We start from the raw sequence: 22,182 nt of genomic DNA, 5'->3' as shown, positions 1-22,182 counted from the left end.
GCTTCCCCCTGCCCCCAGGCAAGGGCAAAGGCTGTGACCTGGGGGTGCAACATCTGCAGGAGCCTGACCTGGGGGTGCAACATCTGCAGGAGCCTGACATCGGGGTACAACATCTGCAGGAGCCTGACCTCGGGGTACAACATCTGCAGAAACCTGACCTGGGGGTGCAACATCTGCAGGAGCCTGACCTGGGGGTGCAACATCTGCAGGAACCTGACCTCGGGGTACACATCTGCAGGAGCCTGACATTGGGGTACAACATCTGCAGGAGCCTGACCTCGGGGTACAACATCTGCAGGAACCTGACCTGGGGGTGCAACATCTGCAGGAGCCTGACCTGGGGGTGCAACATCTGCAGCAGCCTGACCTCAGGGTACAACATCTACAAGAGCCTGACCTGGGGGTACAACATCTGCAGGAACCTGACCTGGGGGTACAACATCTGCAGGAGCCTGACCTGGGGGTACACCATCTGCAGGAGCCTGACCTGGGGGTAAAACATCTGCAGGAGCCTGACATCGGGGTACAACATCTGCAGGAACCTGACCTGGGGGTGCAACATCTGCAGGAGCCTGACATCGGGGTACAACATCTGCAGGAGCCTGACATCGGGGTACAACATCTGCAGGAGCCTGACCCGGGGGTACAACATCTGCAGGAACCTGACCTGGGGGTGCAACATCTGCAGGAACCTGACATCAGGGTACAACATCTGCAGGAGCCTGACCTGGGGTACATCTGCAGGAGCCTGACCTGGGGTACATCTGCAGGAGCCTGACCTGGGGGTACAACATCTGCAGGAGCCTCTGGGGACACCCAGCACTGCTCCCAGGGTGATTCCAGCCGGGCTTTGACCGCAGGCACTCAGGGAGGTGTTTGCTCCACTGGATTTTCCCTCCTGTTCTCCCAAGCCCAAACTTTTGTGGCCAAGCAGGGCAGCTCTGAGTTTGGCCCTGCACAGAACTGGTTTCCACCAGCCTGGGAACAATTAGGAGAGGAATCAACTTAGAGAGAAAAAAAAAAAAAAACAACAAAAAAAACCAACAACAACAAAAAACCAACCAAACAAACAAACAAAAAAAAACCCAAAAAAACCCAAACAAAAAAACCCCAAACCAGCAAACAAAAAAAACAACAACAAAAAATCCCTAAAAAAAGTGACCAATAACTACAACCTCTGGTTAACAGAATATTTTTAGCTACACCAACCTATGTATGATATATAACTATATATTTAATATATAATAATTTTAATATATATAATATGATATATATTTTATGTATATATGTTATATACACTATAATATATATTAAATTATATATATTTTTGATATATTATAGTAATTTTATTATATATACTATATATAATGTAATAGAATATATATTGATATATTCTAGTATTAATATATATTAATATATATAGTATTACTATATATAGTAATATAGTATATTAATATATTATAGTATTATATATAATACTAGATATAAAATATATTAAATACTATATATAGTATATATATAGTATTATATATATTATATATATAGTATTATATATATATACATAACTATATATGTAATGTACTATGTATAATACATAACTACTAATATGTAACTATGCTTTTATAATGATGGAACACTATTGCAGGTGAGGTATGCAAAGTGGGAGTGAAAACAGCAAAAAAGTGACATCAAAAAGTAATAATCACAAATTAAAAAGAGAAGGTAATCAATAGCATCAAAATCAGGGGAGGAATTTCTGATCCCATTCAGGAACAATGTAAAAGAGGACTTCAGTGATATTTGGGTAGTAGTTCTTTTTCTAATAGAGATGGTCTTTTTCAGCCAAATCCACTGGATTTGAAGCAGAAAATTAATTCAGGGAAGTTTTAAGAACAGTGTCCCTAGGCCACTTCCAAGTCCCTTTTAGTCTTCAGATCTCTAAATAGAAGTTTCTAAGCATCCATGCAGCTATTTCACAGCTTTGCACTCAGATGGGTACATGTACATTTACTTGGAAATGGCTGTTATGTGAAAAAAAGAAAAATAAAGATCCAGAGAGATTTTTCTCACATCAGTGAGAAAGCTTCTGGCAGTTGCACAAATTTTAAAATATTATTTCAGTTTACACTTGGCATTTCTCCCTCTCTTGGTCACAACCCTGTAGCTTACACTGACCATGCTCCTGGAAACAACCCCATGGGCCAAACTCAGCATCTTCTGCACAGAGGGACCACCAAGCACTTCCCATCCATTCTCCTACAGGATTAAAACAGCATTTATTTTCCAAAGTGACACCAAAAACCATATTGATATTAGAAAGCGCAAGCCCAGCAAAGCCCTGCTCTTCCTCTGTGAGGATAAAAGTGCTGGGGAGGGAGAGAGGGCTCCCTGAGGGCAGCAGTGCTCACCTGCCTCCAGGTGACACCCTGAGGGGACACCTGCAGAGGTGGCACCACACCAGGTCACCCAGGGGCTGGATCCTGCACAAGGAGCAGCATCACAGCCCAGCTGAGCACATCTCAACAGCTGCTGAAAGCAAAGCTCCTGCAGCTACCCTAAAACATGGGTTTGCACTGCCTGGAGAGAAAGGATCAGCCACCCCCACGAGAAATATGTGAAAGGAAATCATTTACAGCCCTTCCTGCATCCACCAGAGATTCAGCTGTGGTCCTGAGACTTCTTCAGGTCCTGACACACCTGAGCCTGTGCCAGCTAAATCTCAATGAACAATCCTGCAGCCCCCAGCACTCCTCAGTGAAGATCCAAGGGTGGTCCCACATCCTTCATTTCAGCCCAGGACCACTTCCACCAGCAGGTTTCAGATGGATTCCAGGGCTAGAGCTTTAATGAATTCTTTGAATCCTTTATCTGGGCAAAACTGGACAAAGTTAACTTCAGTGTAAGCTTGAGATAACAAGAGAATTAGGACTCACAACCTTCTTTTGAAGAGATGGTCAGCTCTGCCTGGTATTAAACTTTGATATGAGGTTTCAATGGGAGAAGAACAAGATTCCTAAAGTATGAATCTGTTGAATAGATTTTATAAAGGTGGAAGTATTGTTACAACTCCACTGCCCAGCTGAGATAAAGGTGTTCCTTTACTTTGCTCATTCTACCAACACACATTTCCTTCTTTCCAGCCCTGATACTGAGTCTGAATCATGTGCTGCCACGTTTAAAGCCCATCTCCATTCCCACTGAGCTACGTGTCCATGAAGCATTTGAAACAAACAGCTTTGGGATCCAGCTCTGCAGATAAAATTGCTTTAGAGAGCTGCCCAAAGGAGGTCTCAGCTCTACATCCTCCTTGTGGGAAGGTGAGCTCCATGCCCACCTTCCCAAGAGTTTTGGACATATCTGGGTTGAAAGGAAAATTAAAGTTTGCTATTAGAAGACAGAGCACTACCAGGAAAGAAAACATTTCTTCTCCCAAGGATGCCTGAAAGGAAGCAAAGCTCTTATGACCTGTAGCCATAAATTTAAATCTCATAAAGCAAAGCTCTGATGACCTGTAGCCAACTATCCCACAGTTCATGGGATAAAGGGATGAAAAGAGATTGGGATTAGGGATGGCAGAACAAGGGCACGACACAATCTCCACTCCTTTTGTTCTCTGGTTCTCTGTCAGTGAAGGAGAGACCAACTGTGGCAGCAAATGGTAAATAAATGATATTTTATCCAGAGGTTTGCCTTATTTACATTATGACAAATGCCAGATAAGACCACAGAGCTGCTTAATCACTTTGTGTAAGTGCTACAAACTGCTCCCACATGCAGCACACTCCCTCCTTCTCTACACAAGACACATTTTGGCAGGATCAGGCCCTCATTCAGTACTTTCAATGCTTTTCCACAATTTTTTTTTCCAATTTAGGGAGGAAAAGTTTTATTTAATTATCTTTTTTTTTTTTTTGGTGGTTTGAATTGACCAACTGCATATCTTCCCCTGGCTTTATCAAAGAAGCCACCAGTACCAGAGCACATCTAATTTTAAGAGGGCTTTAGTAGGCAGACTTAAAATTGATCATGCATTTTAGTTTCAGTAACTTGCAATTTCTGCACGCTTTGATAGAGCACTTTAAAGAACAAGTCTTTAATGACAAAGGCTTAAAGGAAATGACCTTTCTGAAGAAAATATCAAAGCTTGGAACAGATAGCTCCTTGGAAAAAAAAAGGCTGAATTAAAATGACCTTGTGTTCTGAAACTTCTTCATACAATATCTGACGCCTTACTTTGCCTTTGTACCCTACAAATGGGACCAAGTGTAATTTAGCAGTGTGGTGCCTCCAGTCCATTCTTTGATTTTGGGAGGACTTTCAGTGTATTAAGAGAATTTTTAAAAAATCAGATCCTATAGAGATTCTCTATCAAGACCCCTCAGCACCAGGATCAAAGCTGTGCCTGTTTTCCAGAAAATTCAATAAATTTTTTCTTCTAAGCACTATAAAATATTTTTTTTTTCTGTGCAGCAAAATCATTTCTCAGTTTGAAACCACCACAGTCAGGAGAGATTTGGGCAAGCACCAGGAGTACCTGCTGTCCCCAGCACAATTAAAGCTCTGTTGCAGACACAAGCAGAAGGAGGGACCTTGTATCCCTTTCCTTCCAGCTGGGCCAAAAAGGAGCATTTTTGTTCCATGTAACACAAGAACTGTGAGTGGCACCGAAATAAAGTGTCACCTTGATAAAGGTCACCTCCCTGGGCACTGGTGAAAAATGTTACAGTGACTTTTTGGGTTTTATGCAGGGTAAAACAATCTTCTCTCATGGGGCAAAATCAATGAATTAAATAAATATAAAATAGAAACAAGGTTGTAACCACACTGAAGCTGGTTTAGGGACAACGAAGCCAACTCCTGGCTGCTGGCAATTCCTTACCAAGTGGGGGAAAGAGAGGCAGAGAGAAAGAAATAACTGTGGAAATCTTTCTGATCCTTCAGTTTGGACTCTAATTCTTAGCTGCCACAGAAATGATCAGAGCAATGTTAACAGCTACAAGAGAATTCCTCTCGAAATTACATTTCAGTATTTACAAGGTTCAAAGTGGTCCTCAAGCTCTGGTTGATGCTGGAGAGAGTTCCACAAGAGTTTTGAAACCTGATGGATTCCAAGGCTAGAGTTTTAATGAATTCCTTGAACCCTTTATTTGGGCAAACTGGACAAAGTTAACTTCAGTGTAAGCTTGAGGTAACAAGAGACCTAGGACTCACACTGAGTCCTAATTGACCTGTTTGACCAATATCTACTTTTCTCAAACTGCTGTACGACCATCAGTGACATCAGCAACCCAGTTCCACCAAAAAGAAGGAAATTCAGGAATTCAAGTAGCAAGAAGAGTGTCCATGTGTTTCTTTATGGATGTACACTTTTCCTGCTGTCAAAAGCACCAAACCCACACAGATTTAAGGGAAAAACACAAGCAGAGAAGCAGAATCAATGATGCTCAGGCATGAGAGGAGCTGTCACCGTCCCCAGCTCTGCCACTGGGACACAGGGCCATGCCCAGAGGGTACATCCCAGTGCCCACAGGCTGTTCTTCCTGCAGGGCCCAGCCTCTGCTGCCCTGCACCTTTTGGGGTAATGATATTTTCTGAAAAATCCTTTCCTTAGGGTTTTTTCTCATGAGAAGCTGAGAGGCCTCAGGAACAAAATGTAAACATTGATTATCTGTTGCTGTGGAATGCAATAGGTGGATCTGTGATTGGCCCATGTTAGATGTTTGTAATTCATGGCAAATCACAGTCAGCTGGCTCCGACTCTCTGTCCAAGACACAAAACTTTGTTATCATTCCTTCTTTTCTATTCTTAGCCAGCCTTCTGATGAAATCCTTTCTTCTATTCTTTTAGTATAGTTTTAATATAATATATATCATAAAATAATAAATCATGTTCTGAAACATGGAGTCAGATCCTCGTTTCTTCCCTCATCCTAAGACCCCTGTGAACACAGTCACAGGGTAAAAACATTTTACTGCCCTCAATTAGCTCAATGCATCCCAACAATTCCTGCTCCTCCATCTCCCCATTCCCCCAGGCCAGGCTTTGTGGCACCTGCCACAGCAGCACCTCCTCCTTTATCAGAGGAGCCTTATCTGTAATTAGAAGAATCACTTGTTGATTCAAGGAAGGTGTAAAACCTGCCCAGGCCCTGACAACCAGCAAAGCAGCCAGAGCTGGGGTTTGGCACGGAGCTGCCAGGAGGAGGGGTGGATGGAGCCAGCCTGCCAAAGCCTCTCCTCCTTGATCTTGGTGCCAGGAGCAGATAAGAGCCCAGCTGGTGAGCTGGGACTTGGCAGCACAGCCGCCTCCACCACAGCACTCAGGGGAGAGGAAACCTCCAAATTCCACCCAGGCTGTGGCACAGGAGCACTGGTGACACCATGGTGAGGGAGGAGAGGGGGCCATCCCCACCAGCAGGGCCCCTCTGGTGCTGCCAGGCCCACAGCTGGACTTGGAACAGGAATTTCTGGCCCCTTCTCAAGGACTGGGCCTTGATCCCAACAGCACCAGCAGCAACAAAGCCAGACCTAAATGTTCAATGGAAGGCCATGGAGGTACCAGCACTGTCCCATGGCTGGAGACAGGGCCAGCTCTGAGGGCTGACCACACTGCCCCTCAAAGCTCACCCCAGAAAACACTGCTGCCTCCACCACGGCACTCAGGGGAGAGGAAACCTCCAAATTCCACTCAGGTTGTGGCCCAGGAGCACTGGTGGTGAGGCAGGAGAGGGGGCCATCCCCACCAGCAGGGCCCCTCTGGTGCTGCCAGGCCCACAGCTGGACTTGGAACAGGAATTTCTGGCCCTTTCTCAAGCATTGGGCCTTGATCCCAACAGCAGCAACAACAAAGCCAGACCTAAATGCACACATTGCAAATGTTCAAGGGAAGGCCATGGAGGTACCAGCACTGTCCCATGGCTGGAGACAGGCCAGCTCTGAGGGCTGACCACACTGCCCTCAAAGCTCACCCCAGAAAACCCTCTGGAATCTCCTCACACTTCCTGGGATTGTCACATGCCCACGTGGCACCAAGGCCACATCACCCTGACTCTTTTCCAGCTCTGTTATCAGCCCATGAGGAAGGAATTCCCTGTGCCCAGAGCATCCAACCCCACCAAGAGCCAGAGCTGCCTGCAGTGCTGCTCTAATTCTTGTGCCAAAGAATCCCTTCAAACACAGCACAAATTCCCACTTTACAAAGCCACACAAAACCCCCCTGGCTACTGAGGTGAGTGAGATGCTCAAGCAGGACAATAATGTCAAAACAAAAAGATAAGAAAATAATAATAATTTTAATATTATGTAAACACATGGACACAGAAGAATGTCAAAATATGTTAAAATATCTTGGACAATATTAATAGTAATAGAAAATGGGGTTTCCTTCATGTTTAAAAGTGAAAAATATGGTATTGGGAAGGAGTAACAAAAATATTAGTAGAGCAAAGCCTACTTGCTTGGTAAGCAAGCTCAGTGTGGCATCAAACCGTGTATCAAAAGCATAAATCTGTAATAAAATAATGATAAAAAATAATGGAAGGAAGATACAACAAAATCCATGCTGGCATGAGCTATGAATATGTTTTCATGAAGTTCATTTTTTTTTTTTGTGCTTACAAAAGAACCACTAATCTTTATAATTTACAAGAGCCAAATCTTCAAACCTATTCAAAGCAGTCCATTTGGCAATCACAGAGACTCCACGGGTCCATCAGCTACCTGAAAAGGAAGAGATTTTTGTCAGTTATACCTCATTATTTTTATCATAAAAACACAACAGGCTGAAAGCAGGGCTGGGTCCAGTGGGCAGTGGGGTCTGGAGCTTTCTATTTATCTAACAAAGTTACCTATGCTGGACTTACTACCAAGGATCTATGACATTTTCAGTTTCCAGTTAGCTTTAGCTAATTCCTGTTAACAAATAATTCAGGATTAATATTTTCACCAACTCTCACACTGCTAACCTTCTCACAGTTACTTAAATTTCTCAAATGCTGACACTATTTTTACGAGCACACATTCTTAGCTGCAGAAACCCTCATGTGAGATATGAAACACCATCAATGTCTATAAATACAGTAAAGATGGAGTGGTTTTTCCTAGGAAGGTTCCTTGTACTCACCTCTCCACGTGAATCACTTACTCTAAAGGCACAGCCAGGCTTTTTATGGCTGCAGCACTTGCCATAATTTATATTGGAGGGTGTAAACCTCTCAAAAAAAAAAAAAAAAAAAAAAGAAAAAAAGAAGAAAAAAGAAGCTCAGGCTCGTGGAGATCCGGTGCTTTGAAGATGTGATCTGTAATATTCTGCCTTGCATCATTGTTTTCCATCTTTAAAGGAGGTGGCATCACCGCAGCTGTGCAGGAGCCTCACCCTCGACATGCAGGCAAAGCCCAGACTTGCAGAGCACCGGCAGCTCCTCTAATCCTGCCCTAGCACTTCTGACTAAGCACTGGGGAGAACTTCTCAGATGCTTGTTTACCGAAAATAACGAGCTTTTCAAACTGCACCCATGTTGGAGGGTTTGAGTTAAGCTGTACAACTTCAAGCACTGGGACCCACAAGTGTGAATGGTACAAATTGATCGGAGTGTGAATGGTACAAATTGATCAAAGATAAGCCCGTACTTTTTTTGGCGTTGCTGGCGTTCGGGTCTTCCTGGAGGACTCTTTTCTGCAGAAAACTTACCTGTAAAATACATCCCACATGAATACAAAATTCCAATCAATATATTTGTGCTCATTTCATAAAAGGAATTTTTCTGATTTCTCCTGCCTAAATAACATGCAGTAACACTTTAGCTGCGTAGAAGAATTAATATTTAATAGAAGACTGTTCTCTTGGCTTCCCTGGCTCTGCTCTGGCTGTGCACTTTTCACTCCTTCAGGAACAGAGTCAAACCAGTTGTGAAACCCAGCTGGTGGCACCATCTGGGTTGTGCAAGGCCTTGGGAGCTCCCGTGGGATTCCTGTGCTCTGATCCCTGCACTTTGTGATGGAGGCACTCACCTGTTCCCCAAGTGTATGAGAATTAATGCTTATTAACACACTGCATCCCTCCAGGAGCAGACAACCAGGCAGCAAATCCTTTATATTTAGCAACACATTTACAAAACTTCACCCAAGCCTTGACTATTTTCATTTTCTGCTGTTTATTTTTATCCCCGCGCGGTGCTTTTACCCAGCCTATCCTCTTCATCCTCCTCCAACAAATAAATAATCCTGACAGGTGCAGGGATTCCAGTGCCCTTCTTGTCTGATGTTTTCAAACAGGAATTTCAACAATTTTCAAAGAGCAGGACACCTGTGCTTCAGAGAGAGCCCAGCTCCCCGCGCGGTGTCCGACGCCAGCAGCCATGGATTTCTGGGAGAGCACCCAGGTTTTCATGTGTGCAGTTACTTCTGCTCCTTTGAAATGCTGCTGCTGCTTACAGAAGCTCTGCAGGTGGATATCAGATTCTGCTTTTTTTTAAATTTTTTTAACTCATTAAAAGGTGTGGTGTTAGCTTAGAGTGACGCTTCCTACCACACTCCTTTTAGGAGTCTTTAAAAATAGCTTTTTACTATCAACTGGAAATAGATCTCCCCAGCAGACCCTTAACTCTTTATTTCCCACAATTATTTAAATGAGAAAGAGCATCACTTCCATTAGGGATCCCCTGAGGTGGAAGCAGAATGTTTACAACCAGAATGTTGAAGCTGTGTCATTCCTTGCACATAGAAATGTTGAGTTTCCACTGTCAAAATTTCCTACTTCCATTGAAGGTGGCCTCTGCCAGGGGAAGTGTCTCATGCAGAGCAAAATACACTATGGAATAACTATTATGCATTGCAAAAAGAAAAAAAAAGGGAAAAACCCCCAAATACATGAAATTACCAATCATCTCCACAGAGAAGGTTGTGCAGGAAAGAGAAATGAGATGTTGTAGATCAATAATTTCTTGAAAAATGGTCCTGAAAATTGGCATGAGGATGTGAAGATAATGTGATGGTAACTTGTACTCTGTGTCCTCAGGTTTCTGCTCTTCCCAGAGCTCAGCTTGGCACTGTCCTTGTCCCAGTTCTTCCCTTCAGCCAGGACAGATCCCAAAGCTCAGATCCCAAATCCCAAATCCCACATCCCAGTCCTTCCCAGCTCAGTTACATGCACACTCCTGCAAACACAGGTGGCATTTTCCTTGCATTCCCATTATTCCACAGCCATGATCACCCTTCTTTGTGGCTGTTTATCCTTCCTCTCTGCAGTTCAGGCAATGATGACATTTTGTTTTCTTCCAGCTCCCAATACTCTGAATAGAAAAGCCCCAAATAACTTCTGTGGGAACCATGTGTGAGGAACACTCCCAATTAATCAGCAGTTCCCTATTTCCAATGACATTTGGATATTCCTATGAGGAAATTTAATAGTCTAGTTCATAAAAATCATACTGATTCTGCAGAAAAACTGGTGGTCAGCAATATTCAAGACAAAACATCACAGAGCCTCTTTATATGGGAAAATGCAAAAATATGACAATGATCATTTAGACAAATATCTTCAAAAATATCCAATTTGCTTTATTACATAGGCTGGAAAGAAAATAAAATTATTTCTAATCCTCTTTTTTTGCCCTTTATAGGCAGCCTTTAAATGATTCCTTCAGGAGAAACAGCATAAGGAGCATGAAAGATAACTGGGAACTGCATCTGAAAGGCTGAGGAAAAACCCCTAATACTGAATAAAGCCCAGCTTTTCCTGGAAGAAAAGTCTGGGATCAAAAAATACAATATGGAGGAGAAAAGTTTTGTGAAATATGACACTGAGTGAGAAGCATGTAAACGCTGCCATAATTTGGTTTTGACATTAATTCAGTATTTTGGGCCAAATTTCAGATGGTCATAACCTCCTGTCTAGAAGAGATGGGTTTTATCCAGCCTAAAATGCTGAAGAATAAGAATTTACCTGAGATTTTAAAGATGAAATGGTGTCTTCAAATTCCTTTCTGGTAGATGCTGGCAGCAGCCCTTTGAGTATTTTTTGATATTCTTCTCGTATAGTAACCAACTGCAACAGAATAAAGAGAAATTTATATAGAGATGGCTGCTCTTAGGTGCTGTAATTTTTTTTGCTTCTTTTGCCCAAACTGGAGGTCAAATAAACACGGAATTAATTGTGCTATTAAAAGGGAGAGAGAAGAAAGATCAGCAAAGACCTGTAAAGAACAAAAGAGGCAAAAGAGACAAAGAAAGGCAAAAGAAAACACAAGAATAAAAATATATATGGAGAGGGGGAAAAAATGAGAAAAGAACATGGTCTGAAGAAGCAATAATACTTTTTAAATCCATCTGAACTGAGCATTTATAGACACACTTTGCAAATTGACAGTCAGAAGTTTTCTGTTTGTCTTTGGTGGCATCTGAACCAGGTCAGGGGGGGTGGCATTTGTCCCTTGCTCCTTGTAAATTGTAAATTTTACAACATTTCTCAACTTTTAGGTGCTTTTGTGGACTTTTTATTATTACCCTTCATCCTGCAACTATTTTTCATTGCACTTTGTGTCTTCTTCACCTTCATGGACACTACAGAACTTTCAATGAGCAGATTTGAGCATCTTATACCCCAAAACGAGGAAGTTTTAATAGGGGGAAATTTTCATGTGCAACTTTACCAGATGCTGAGTAAACAGGAGTTACAGAGATAAATGAAGAGGAATCAGATGGAAGGGTTGTGTTTATTATCTCTCCAGAATGGTTGGATTTGGTGAGTTGTGACCTGGGATAATTTGGGGAGTGTGGTTCAGGCCAACCCATCACGTTCCCACTTCAGAGCCTCACATCTGTACTTAACTCCCAATAGGATTAACTGCTTAACTCAAATTAAGCAAGGACTTGGGTGTTTTTCTGGATTAGCAGCTGAATATGTAAATAAAGGATCAAAGGGCCTCCATATCAGATTAACTCATAAAATATCTTGAAACTTTCAAGCGGAAACTCTCTTTTTTTTTTTTGTTTTTTGTTTTTTGTTCCCAAATGGCCACAACCACAAATCCAACCCTCAGCCTCACACCTGAGGAAGCCACGAGTTCCAAATCCCAGCTCCCAGAGGTGAGAATCCGAGTTCACCCCAGCACCATCCCATGGGAAAAGCAGCTCCCGCCAGAACCTGCATTATGCAGCGCGCAATTATCAATACAAAAGGAATAAAACAATCTGATGAAACGTTAGGAAAATTCTCCCTCTGAGTCACCCCGACAGGCAGGAGGAATTGCCAAATCTCTATGCAAATGGGCAATTAGAGGCTTTCCTTGGGAACTGCAAGGAAGTGATGCCACTATGCAAATCTGAAGGGGAAAAAAAAAAGAAAAAAGAGGTGAGACAGGAAACCTCGTTTGAACTCTGCTTGAGTAAAAGCCAGCGATCAAAATTTATGTTTTTGAGAGCTACACCAATAAATTCAGGCTACTATTTCTATCAAGGCTTCCAAAGTTATGCATACGTGGTCTGCCAGGATAAATATTTTCTGAGCCAACAGCTCATTTGGGTGGGGACCTTGATAGAGCAGAAACATATATTTCAGTTGATTCAACATGTTCCATTTATTCTTGGTGAGACGAGACCAGAAACAGGCAGCCAGAGCAGCAAAATGCTTTTATTTCCTCAATTTTGATTAATAACAATCTATTTAATGGGTAAGAGGATCTGGATGATCACCTGGCCAATATGCAGCTGTAACAGAAGTTTTAATACAGCTCTGTGAGGGAAATAATAATTTTCTAATTGTGCAAGCGTTTTTTTGCAACCAGGTCATTAGTTTTAACAGTTTAAGCTGCAGTTGTCCTCTAAATAGGTGCTTTCACAATACTGGGAATATTTGTTATTAACTTTGGATCATTCCCTTTTGACAAAGGTGTTTCTTGGAAGGCCAGGAAGAAATATTGCATTGTGCTTTGAAGTATGGAGATATCTTAGAAGGTCAGCTGAGAATGGAGGAAGAAAATGAGAACCAAGCCCTGCTGGCTGCACTTTGCCTTGGGACTGAGCCCTTGCTCTGTTTCAGAGACAAGACAGGCACCTCTTTTTGCAGTGAAACCTGTTCTTTTGGATACAATTCCAATTTGCTTGAGCAGACAAAACATGCTGCTTTCAGCTCTGCTCACTGCTAATTGCATCACAATAAGATGAAAATGAGTGCCCAGCTGTTTCCTGCCGTGTTATGGTAAACAACCTGCTGGTATTTTTGGCTCAAGTCACTATCAAGGTTTATTGACCCAAGAGATTAAAATAGTGCATGGCAAAAATCTAAATCACTTCTTACAACTGAAAAATAACACCCAGTCGGCTAATGGGTACTCATTTGAATGGCAGAAAGTTTTTATTTTTTAACACTTATTTTTCACCAACGAAAGCTATGTCTGCAGGGACAGGGTTTTTTGTGCCTTAAAGGCTTTTTTGTTCTTTTATAGCCTCAAGCTGCCTCCCTAGGATCCACAAATACTGTGTCTCCTCTTGCACACTTGAGGGACGTTTAAAATTGCAATTCTTCATCCCTCAGGAGGGCTTTAGTCAGCTGGATGAGGATGGCTCTATTTCATTTACTTGTGTTCATTTTTCTTCAGTCCTGAGAAAGTTTGTTGTTTTTTATTTTTTTCTTTGAAAATTCATTTTGGTGAGCTGATTTAATCCATGAACCCCCAGGAAGGTTTTATAGCTTTTAATATTAAGCTGCCACACTGGTCTTTGTTTATTCAGGTTGGTGGCTAATATATGAGGTTTGGAGTTTGCCCATCAATCATCTTTGGTGTCAGCAGAAAGCTGAAGTTGCCACACGTAGCTCATGTGTGCTTGGTCATCTGATAAATCAGTAAAAAAAGAAGAGATAAATAGTGACACAATTACATAAAGTGATGCAAAAATGGGACTTGGAGTTTCACAGACTACACTGGAATTGTGTAGAGCATTGACCATTCTCAAAGAGAGAAAATCTGAGTTTGATGCCCAGAAGAGAAATATACAAACCTGAGCTTTCCAACCAACCAGCCAGCCAACCAACCAACCAACCAACCAACCAACCAACCAACCCTGTGCTTATCAGCACGATCTCAGAATTGTTTAGCTTGGAAAAAGCCTTTAAGGTCAAGTCCAACCATGAAGCAGCACTGCCAGGGTCCCTCAGCACCACGTCCACATCTCTGCAATCCCTCCAGGGATGGTGGTGACCATTTCCTTGGGCTCTTCTGCAGAATCTCCTTTCTTCCTGTGCTCAGCTGGGGCTGGGCTCTGTCTGCAGCAGCACTGACACAGCCAGAGCACACAGCCTCGAGCTGCACCCAGGGAAATACAGGCTGGACAGCAGGGAAAAGTGTTTGACAGAAAGGGGGATAAAGTTCTGGAATGTTCTGCCCGGGGAGGTGGTGGAGTCCCCATCCCTGGGTGTGTTTGACAAAGCCTGGATGTGGCACTGGGGGCCAGGGCTTGGGTGAGGGGCTGGGGCTGGGCTGGGCTCGATGGGCTTGGAGGGCTCTGACAACCTGGTGATTCTGGGAATTCTGTGATTCTGTGAATTCTGTGAAATCAGCTTCAATTTTTTACTGCTCCCCAGTCTTCTGCTGGCACAGCTCAGTTCTGCAGCCACCCATCTTCTCTACAAAGCTCTGAGGATGTTTGGGGCTGGGTTAGGAGCGGGTGGGAGCACAGGAACATTGGCTCCATTGGCTCCTCACTGTGCTCCAGTCTCTCTCCTTCCTTTCTGAAAGAAACAACCCAAGCACATCCAGGAGAATTGCAGCATCTTCAAGGTGAGCAGATGAATTTCAGCCATGTGCAAAGCACAGGGTGTTCTGTGTCGCTTCCATGCTCTCCACCAGATCCTGCTCAGGTTCCCAACACCCAGCTCTTCCTTTCCGACATCCCTCAGCTCTGTGATGCTGAGTTCATCCCTGCTGCAAAATACCCATCTCATAAAAAACAAACAATCCAAAATTCAAAAGCTCCAAACAAATACAATCTTCTCCAGACCTTCCAGCTGTAAATGGCTTTATCTGAACCAGGGGAGCATAAGGAAACTGCAAAAGAAACTCTGAAGTAAATGAAGGGACCACAGAAAGTTGTTCAAGTTCCTTTAAGAAAAAAATCTTGTCTTGAAGGGCATGAAGTTAATTTTGTGTTTATGTCAGATAAGAATCAGAAGATAGTTGCCTTAACCAGGGTGTTGTGGTTTTTTTAGTATTTTAATTTCTGCCTGTCTATAATATTTATGCATCATAATGTGTGCCAGGGAATACTGGGATAGTGACCAAAAGGCATAATTAGAATCTTTTAGTTGTTATCAAATTTTCTCCATGTTTCCATAAGATGAGAAAAGTTATTTCTTGTCTCTCCTAAATCCCTTTCTATATCAACAGTTGTGTGCTATAATGCTGTTTAAGAGAAAAAAAAACTCTTTAATAAAGTTATGGATCTGTTCTGCAACATCTCTGAATGGAGACAGGAAAGATCTGCTGCAATAAATCTGAATATGGGTGAGGGTTCCAAACAGGTGAAAATAACCCCTTCAGTCTTAGGGAGATAATTGAGATAATTTAATCTCAGAATAAAATCTCCTCCTTCTAAATGAAGGTGGTAGTAGTAGTAGTAGTAGTAGTAGTAGTAATAATAATAATAATAATAATAATAATAATAATAATAATAATAATAATAATAATAATAATAATAATAATAATAATAATAAAGATGCATAGGTCAGCTTCATTCAGGTGAAGGAATTTTCTGAAGGCACTGTGAAAAGGGCAAGTGAAGGACAAAATATTACAATGCCATCCCAATTTAAAAAACCTCTAATCAACAGAAAAAACCAACCAAAAGAATTCACCAGAAAATAAAAACCAACATGCAAGGAATGATTAATCACTTGTTTGTGTGCTCCCTAATTGCAGGGACTCCTCCTTTGCTTTTCAGCACTCCTGAAGTCTAAGTGAGCACAGCTCCACTCCTACAAAACCTCTGTGGGTCCAGATGTGCCCCTTCCTCCCTCAGCTGGCCTGGGGGATGCTGAACAATGTCCCCAGCCCAGGAACAAACCAACCAAAATTGGCAATTTCCTTCAATTTCAGACCCCTCCAGCCTCTGTTGTAAGAGAACATTGAACTGAAGCTTGAAATCCTCTGAAATGATTTTTCCTGAGGAAGAATCCAGTGATGGATCAATTGTTTCAGAGAAGACCAAGGTCTGCACATTTGTCTTTGCAGAAAATCACCAAGCACGAATATCCGCCGCTTTCCAGCCTGGTTCCAGGCAGAGGGAATTCTGACTCTCACTGTGCAGGGGCTGTTGAAATATGGCTCTCCCAGATCTGCAGGAACAGCGTGCAACTCGATACAAATGTTCTCGAGTTCTTAAGAAAAGTAATGAATGCCATAAATCCCACGGATTTGGCTCAGCTGAAAACGGCGACCGGGCGAGATCAGCTGAGCGAGTTATTCTGTCGAGTGAACACCATGTTGCTCTCCACTGAGAAAATCCTGCTGGAGCACCTCCCCTGTCCTGACAGTTCCAATAAAAGATAAATTGGTGGCATAGCCGTCCCCTTTGTGTGTCTGTCTGTAGCCAGTAAACCATCCCAGCATCCAAGACATTTTTGCCTTGTTGTTTTGCTGACCCATGGGGACCTCCAGCCCTGCTGAGCTCCTTGCTGGGCACTGAGTTTGCTGCTCCAGGTCATTTAATTTTCTTTTCCCAACCTGCATCCAAGTGGCCTTGTTACTTCAGTGGCTTGTGTTTCCATCTCTCTTTTCTTGAACAAGATCTCCCACCTGGAAAATCCTCTGATTGTTGTTAAGCAGTCTGAGTCCGTATAATTCATAGCTGCAAAAGAAGCTTTTTGAAAAAAAAAACCCCACCAGTGGGCTGCATATGGCAAGAACAGCATTCCTGGGACTACACGACTTGGAGAGGAATAAAAGCTTTCACTGTCAACACCACGGGACAACCAGGAATGTTGTGGCTAGAAAATTCACGCTGTTCCCTCAGCCTCCCCCTCTCCAGGGCTCTGCTATTGTTCCAGCTGGGATTTGCAGGATCCTGGACTTATTTTCTTCTCCTTCCAAATGACTCAGGGCAGATGCCATCTTTGTTCCCCCAGCTCTCTTCCCCTCAGCTCCTGTCACTGCTGTCCCTTTGCTGGCCCAGGAGGTTGGGATGGCAGCAGGAGGGCTGTCCCCTCCACAGGGTGATGGGGACATGGGGGGACGCCCCACTGACACCCCCTGATTCAGAGGAACCAGCCCCAAACCAGCCCAGCTGCTCCCCAGCTCTGACAACATGGAAAACACAGAATATTCTGGGCTGGAAGGGGCCCACAAAGATCACCAGGTCCAACACATGGGGTTCATTTCTGCCTCTGGCCATTCCTTGTGCACCATCAGGATAATTAAGCCTGAAATGAAGCTCTGGGCATCTCTGACACCACTGCTGGAACACATTGATGCCTTTCAGTTTCACATTCCAGCACGTGCCACTTTCCACACGCTCCCTCCATCCGGGGTGGCTCAGCAGGGAGAGGCTCCAGAGCCTGATCCACGAGGGGCCGAGTGCTCCCCAAGGCCAGGGAGGGCTCACAGAGCTCAGCAGCAGGATCAGGATCTGCCTTTTCACACCGACCCTATGAACAAGCAAAGCTCTGTAGATAATAATCAGAAGCTACTTTTACGACCACCACTTCCAAGAACAAAAATCCAAGCAGTGTCTCCAGTGGAAAAGCAGCTGCCAGGCTTGCAGAGCCTCAGGGCTGGGAAGGATGGGCAGGGCAGCGGGAACAGGCCTGGATGAAATTGCCATGGATGGCATTTGGTGCTGATTAAACTCACAGCAAAACAGTGCCTTAGAATTTACATGAAGGTGAAGATCACCATAAAGTTGGTATTTCCCAGTCTTTTTTAGCTCCATCTCCTAGAAAAAGAGACTGGGACAGTTTCCTAATTGAACAGGCGTTGCTGGGAGCATGACTGGATGTGAGGTTTTGCTGCTCTGTTCGTGTGTCATCCACTCTAGACATCCCCAATTCCTTTTTCTTTTCATTCCCTGCATTAAGCACCAGTATCACTGCTCCTTGTAGTTCTACTTCAACAGCTTCTGAAAGAGCAAAGTTCCCTTCATGGATAGTATGCAAGCAAACCACAGATGCTCTAATAGGAGGTACTGCCCTCTGAAAAGGACAAACTCTCCCATTCACTACTATTTAAGACAAAGAGCAAGAAAAGTGACATTTTAAAACAATCTTTAATTCCTGCCCGCTGCCATATGCTTCTATTCTCTTCTGGTAACAATTCCCTTTTTTCCTTTTAACTATTTGTCCTGCACTTTCTGTTTGCTGTCTTTCTCCAGCTGGCCACCAAGCTCCAACAATTCATTGTGTTCTGCGCAGGAGGTGTGTATTTGTGTGTTTTCCAGTTGTGTCTGATTACCAAAGCTAACATTTGATCACTGGCTTCCACACATGCACCACTATCCCCAACTCTTTTCCCTCTGACAGTTGCACAGTTGGTGAGAGCCTCCTCTCCTGCAGCTCCTGCCATATGGAGCTCCTGGGAACTTTTAACTCCATTGATTTCCAGCTCCTTTCAAATCCCACCTGCAAAGCTGTTTTGCTGTGCTTGAATCTCAGCTTCCATCTCCTCCTGCTAATCTGAAACCTCATGGCATACAGAATAATTTACTATACTCATTGTAATTCTCTTTCCTTTAATAGCTTGCCATTAAAGGAAATGATACACAGATATAAAATACAAAACACAAATATAATACACAAATACATTTGTGGCAAATGCAAAATCCTGCTTTATCCTAAAAATCTCATCCTTAATTAAAAACTGAGGGGTGCTGTTGTATCAAAGTGATTAATGAATACATCAATGGATTTGAGACACCTGCTAAGGTAAAAAGTGATAGAATTGGGCTCCAAAAAATGTCTGTGGTCATTTATGGTACCAAAAGTCCTCAATACCCCATCCCTGGAAGTGTTCAAGATTGGGCTTGGAGCACCCTGGTCTATGGAACGAGCTGGGACTGGGTAATCCTTAAGGTCTCTTCCAACCCAAACAAAATTCTATGAAACCAACATTGCCATACACCTATGGGGCCTCTTTATCCATGAAAGGTCCCTTATAGAGACAGAACCAGGATCAGAGTGATTCCTGCCCACCACTCTCTACTGGGAAGGCTGAAGAGAGATCCAGAACCTTCCAGAACTGGATGCTGTGGTCTGTGAGTGCCAAAGAGCCTGAGCAGGGCTCCCACTCCCACTGGATTCTTCACTGCTTCTCTGTGCCTCTCCAACATCTTCTTTTCAATAAAAATACTTTAAATTTGATTTTTTTTGCACTATAAGTAGTTAGAAAAGAAATCCTCTATTGTGCAGCTGTGGAACCATCAGGTTTTCAGCCTGTGGGGAGCTCTGTCCTTTTGCCTGTTGGTCCTCTGAGTTTTTCACAAGGTTTTATGGTAGGAAAACAGCTGAAACACACAGGTCCCTCCTGTCCCCAGTGCTGGGGGGTCAGCAGAGCAGTGGATGGAGGAGATGACAGAAGGTCCCTCCTCAGCCACACAGAACTGAGCAAAAACACTCCCAATCCATCCATCCATCCATCCATCCATCCATCCATCCATCCATCCATCCATCCATCCATCCATCCATCCATCCACCCATCCATCCATCCATCCTGCTGGTCAGAGGCAGAAACCACAGGAACTATTTTAATGTGACAATACTTGGTGGTGCAGTTCCTGAAAGTCACAGTGGAAATTTCTTTCAGGTTCTCACTCTTTTCCCTACAGCTCCAGAGCCCCAGCAAGGGCTGTTCTTGGTGAATCACTGCCGTGGTTTAACATCCTCCACATCCAGGCTGGGCTTCCCATTTCTGTGGGAGCACAAATGGGTCTCTGGGGAAGAAATTCTGGAAGTGTTTCAGCTCCATGGGTTCAAGCACGTGGAGCAAACAGCAGAATTTCATCACAGCTCCAGCCTGTGCTGACTGGCTGGGTCTCAGCTCCCAAACTGTCCCTCGGCTCGGTGACACAAAGGCTCCCTCCGCCCTCCTCACCTGCAGCTGGCCACTAAGCCAACCTGGGCTTTTCAATATCCTAATCTAGAGCTTATTTGCTCTAGATAAGCTCTAGAGCAAATAAGAGCTTGTATGTTACAGTCATGTTCTGAGAATGACACTAGTTGGAGAAACTCTGGCAATCTGAGGAAGGCACCCCAGGCTGCCATCTGATGGCATTTAGAACTCCCAGATACCTTTAGAAATCACAGAATCATGGAATGGTTGGGGTTGGAAGAGACCTTAAAGATCGCCTCATTTCAATCCCATTGCCATGGGCAGGGACAACTTCCACCAGATAACTTCTATGAAGAAATATGGCCCAAAAGCCCTAAACTAAAGAGCTAATATTACTCAAGAGCTCCAGCCATCGGATTAAGCACTACCTGGGACTCATACTGTGGACATCAATGTCTCTTGCTCATCTGTGTCTCGCTGATTCCTTGCTCCCAGCTCCACTATTCCCACCAAGGAGAAGGTGTGGCAAACCTTAGAAGTTCCTCTGTGCTACACAGCAACTGAAATTTCAGAAGGATGCATCACAGCATTCATCTGAGAACAAACATATTTAGTTGGCATGGAAACAGCAAGTTGGGCTGAATGTGGTAAATATCCAGCAGCCATAAAAAAATCGAGCAAGTCAGGATAATAAACATTAGAAATGAAAACTGGCTGAATGCTTTTGAATCATGGCTCTTTTACAATTATCACTCCTGTTTTCATTTGAACATGAGTGAAATCCACTTAAACTAAGCTGCTCCATTTTATGCCAAATACTTCTATAACATCCTCATTCAGATAACTCCTTTCTCCTTTTTCATAATCTGTTTCAGGAAAAAGAAATTAAAGGGCTGAAAACCTCCATTGCTATTCTCCTTCATTTCCTCAGCAATATTAATGAATTGAACATAATTGATTTTCTGTCTCAGAATCTCCTTTAAAACTCTATTTATGACTTGACTGTTTGGAGGTATCTCTATGGCTTGAGTAGCTATAGTGTTGCTACTTCAGTTGTTTGCAAACATGAGGAACTTTTTTCTCCTCTGTTATCCCAAATTTTATATCACAGTCAATCCAAATCTATGGCTAGAAACATTAGAACAAGGAATGAAAAGAATAGGATTTTTTTCCTGAGAAAATTATTGTGTGCAATTCCCAAAAGACAGATTCTTGGAGCTTTTTAGTAAAATGAGTTGGGGTGATTACCTTTCAAAAAAGAATTTGAAATTAAATGAATGCTAAAGAAATCTAGGTAGTAAAGAAACAAAGATTATGAATTTTTATACAGATCCCAGTTCAGCAAAACTTGTTGCACATGCCTAAGTTCCTGGATTCATTCAGCTCCCAGTGATGTGTGTCATTTTTAATTACACACTCACAGGATGTAGAGCCTCCTGTATGAACAATGGGGATTTTTTAAACGATGACTGACAAATGCACAAAGCCACAGGACTTAAGAAATAATGTTTAGTAGGAAATTTTGTCTCACATTAGATCCAGGCACACATCAGAGACAACCAAGGGATACATTCACTGCAGAAGTACAAGATATGGGAACACAATGGGATCCCTGGACAGGAAGCTGATCCCACAGTTATGTAGGGCTGAGATACAAGAAACTTCACTGCTGCTTTGCAAGGAAATGGTTTGGACACACCCAAATTTGCCAGAAACCTTCCCAGACTATGACTATATACATTCAGCAATAACAATTTAAATAAAACTACATATTACAGTTTTCACATTTGCTGCCAGTTTATCACTTTCCATGAATACAGTTATTTATGTCTCAAGATGCTGGACATGTAATTTTTAAAGGAAACATCCAACATTTTGACCTGAAGAAAGATGATTCAGCTCTGGGACTCCACTCTCGAAGTGCAGCATTACACTGGAAAACCAGGACAGAGACAGGACAACCTTTATGGGAAAGATAAAATTATAGAAGCCAGCACTTTTGAGAAGTGTGATTGGAACCCATCATCCAGAGATGGCTGCCATATGGCACCACTGGTGAGAGAACACAGACACAGAGTGATTGCACCGACCCACGCTGTAAAATGGGAGAGAAAAACCAAACAGGAGTAAACACGAGTTCATCCAAGAACAC

The 22,182-nt window shown here is 43.1% G+C and overlaps 1 protein-coding gene across 4 annotated transcripts in view; it reads right to left on the bottom strand.

The window, feature by feature from the left end:
- CEP112 (centrosomal protein 112) overlaps positions 1–22,182 on the bottom strand; it is a 199,014-nt gene that overhangs the window by 22,380 nt on the left and 154,452 nt on the right. For 2 of the 4 annotated variants that reach the window (XM_014272662.3, XM_014272661.3), the window contains exons 25-27: positions 10,943–11,044; positions 8,629–8,689; positions 7,274–7,719 (exon numbers count right to left, since the gene is read on the bottom strand). In XM_014272662.3, the coding sequence (XP_014128137.2) occupies positions 7,712–7,719; positions 8,629–8,689; positions 10,943–11,044 (171 nt within the window). In that variant the 3' untranslated portion in view covers positions 7,274–7,711. Of the gene's footprint in view, positions 1–7,273; positions 7,720–8,628; positions 8,690–10,942; positions 11,045–22,182 lie in introns of those variants that run through there. The other 2 variants (XM_074555132.1, XM_074555133.1) reach the window with 2 other exon arrangements.

This window comes from Zonotrichia albicollis, chromosome 19 (genome assembly GCF_047830755.1).
Source record: "Zonotrichia albicollis isolate bZonAlb1 chromosome 19, bZonAlb1.hap1, whole genome shotgun sequence".
Classification (NCBI taxonomy): Eukaryota; Metazoa; Chordata; class Aves; order Passeriformes; family Passerellidae; genus Zonotrichia; species Zonotrichia albicollis.
Note: the sequence above shows the minus strand (reverse complement) of the source record. Positions and strands in the feature narration are given on the sequence as shown.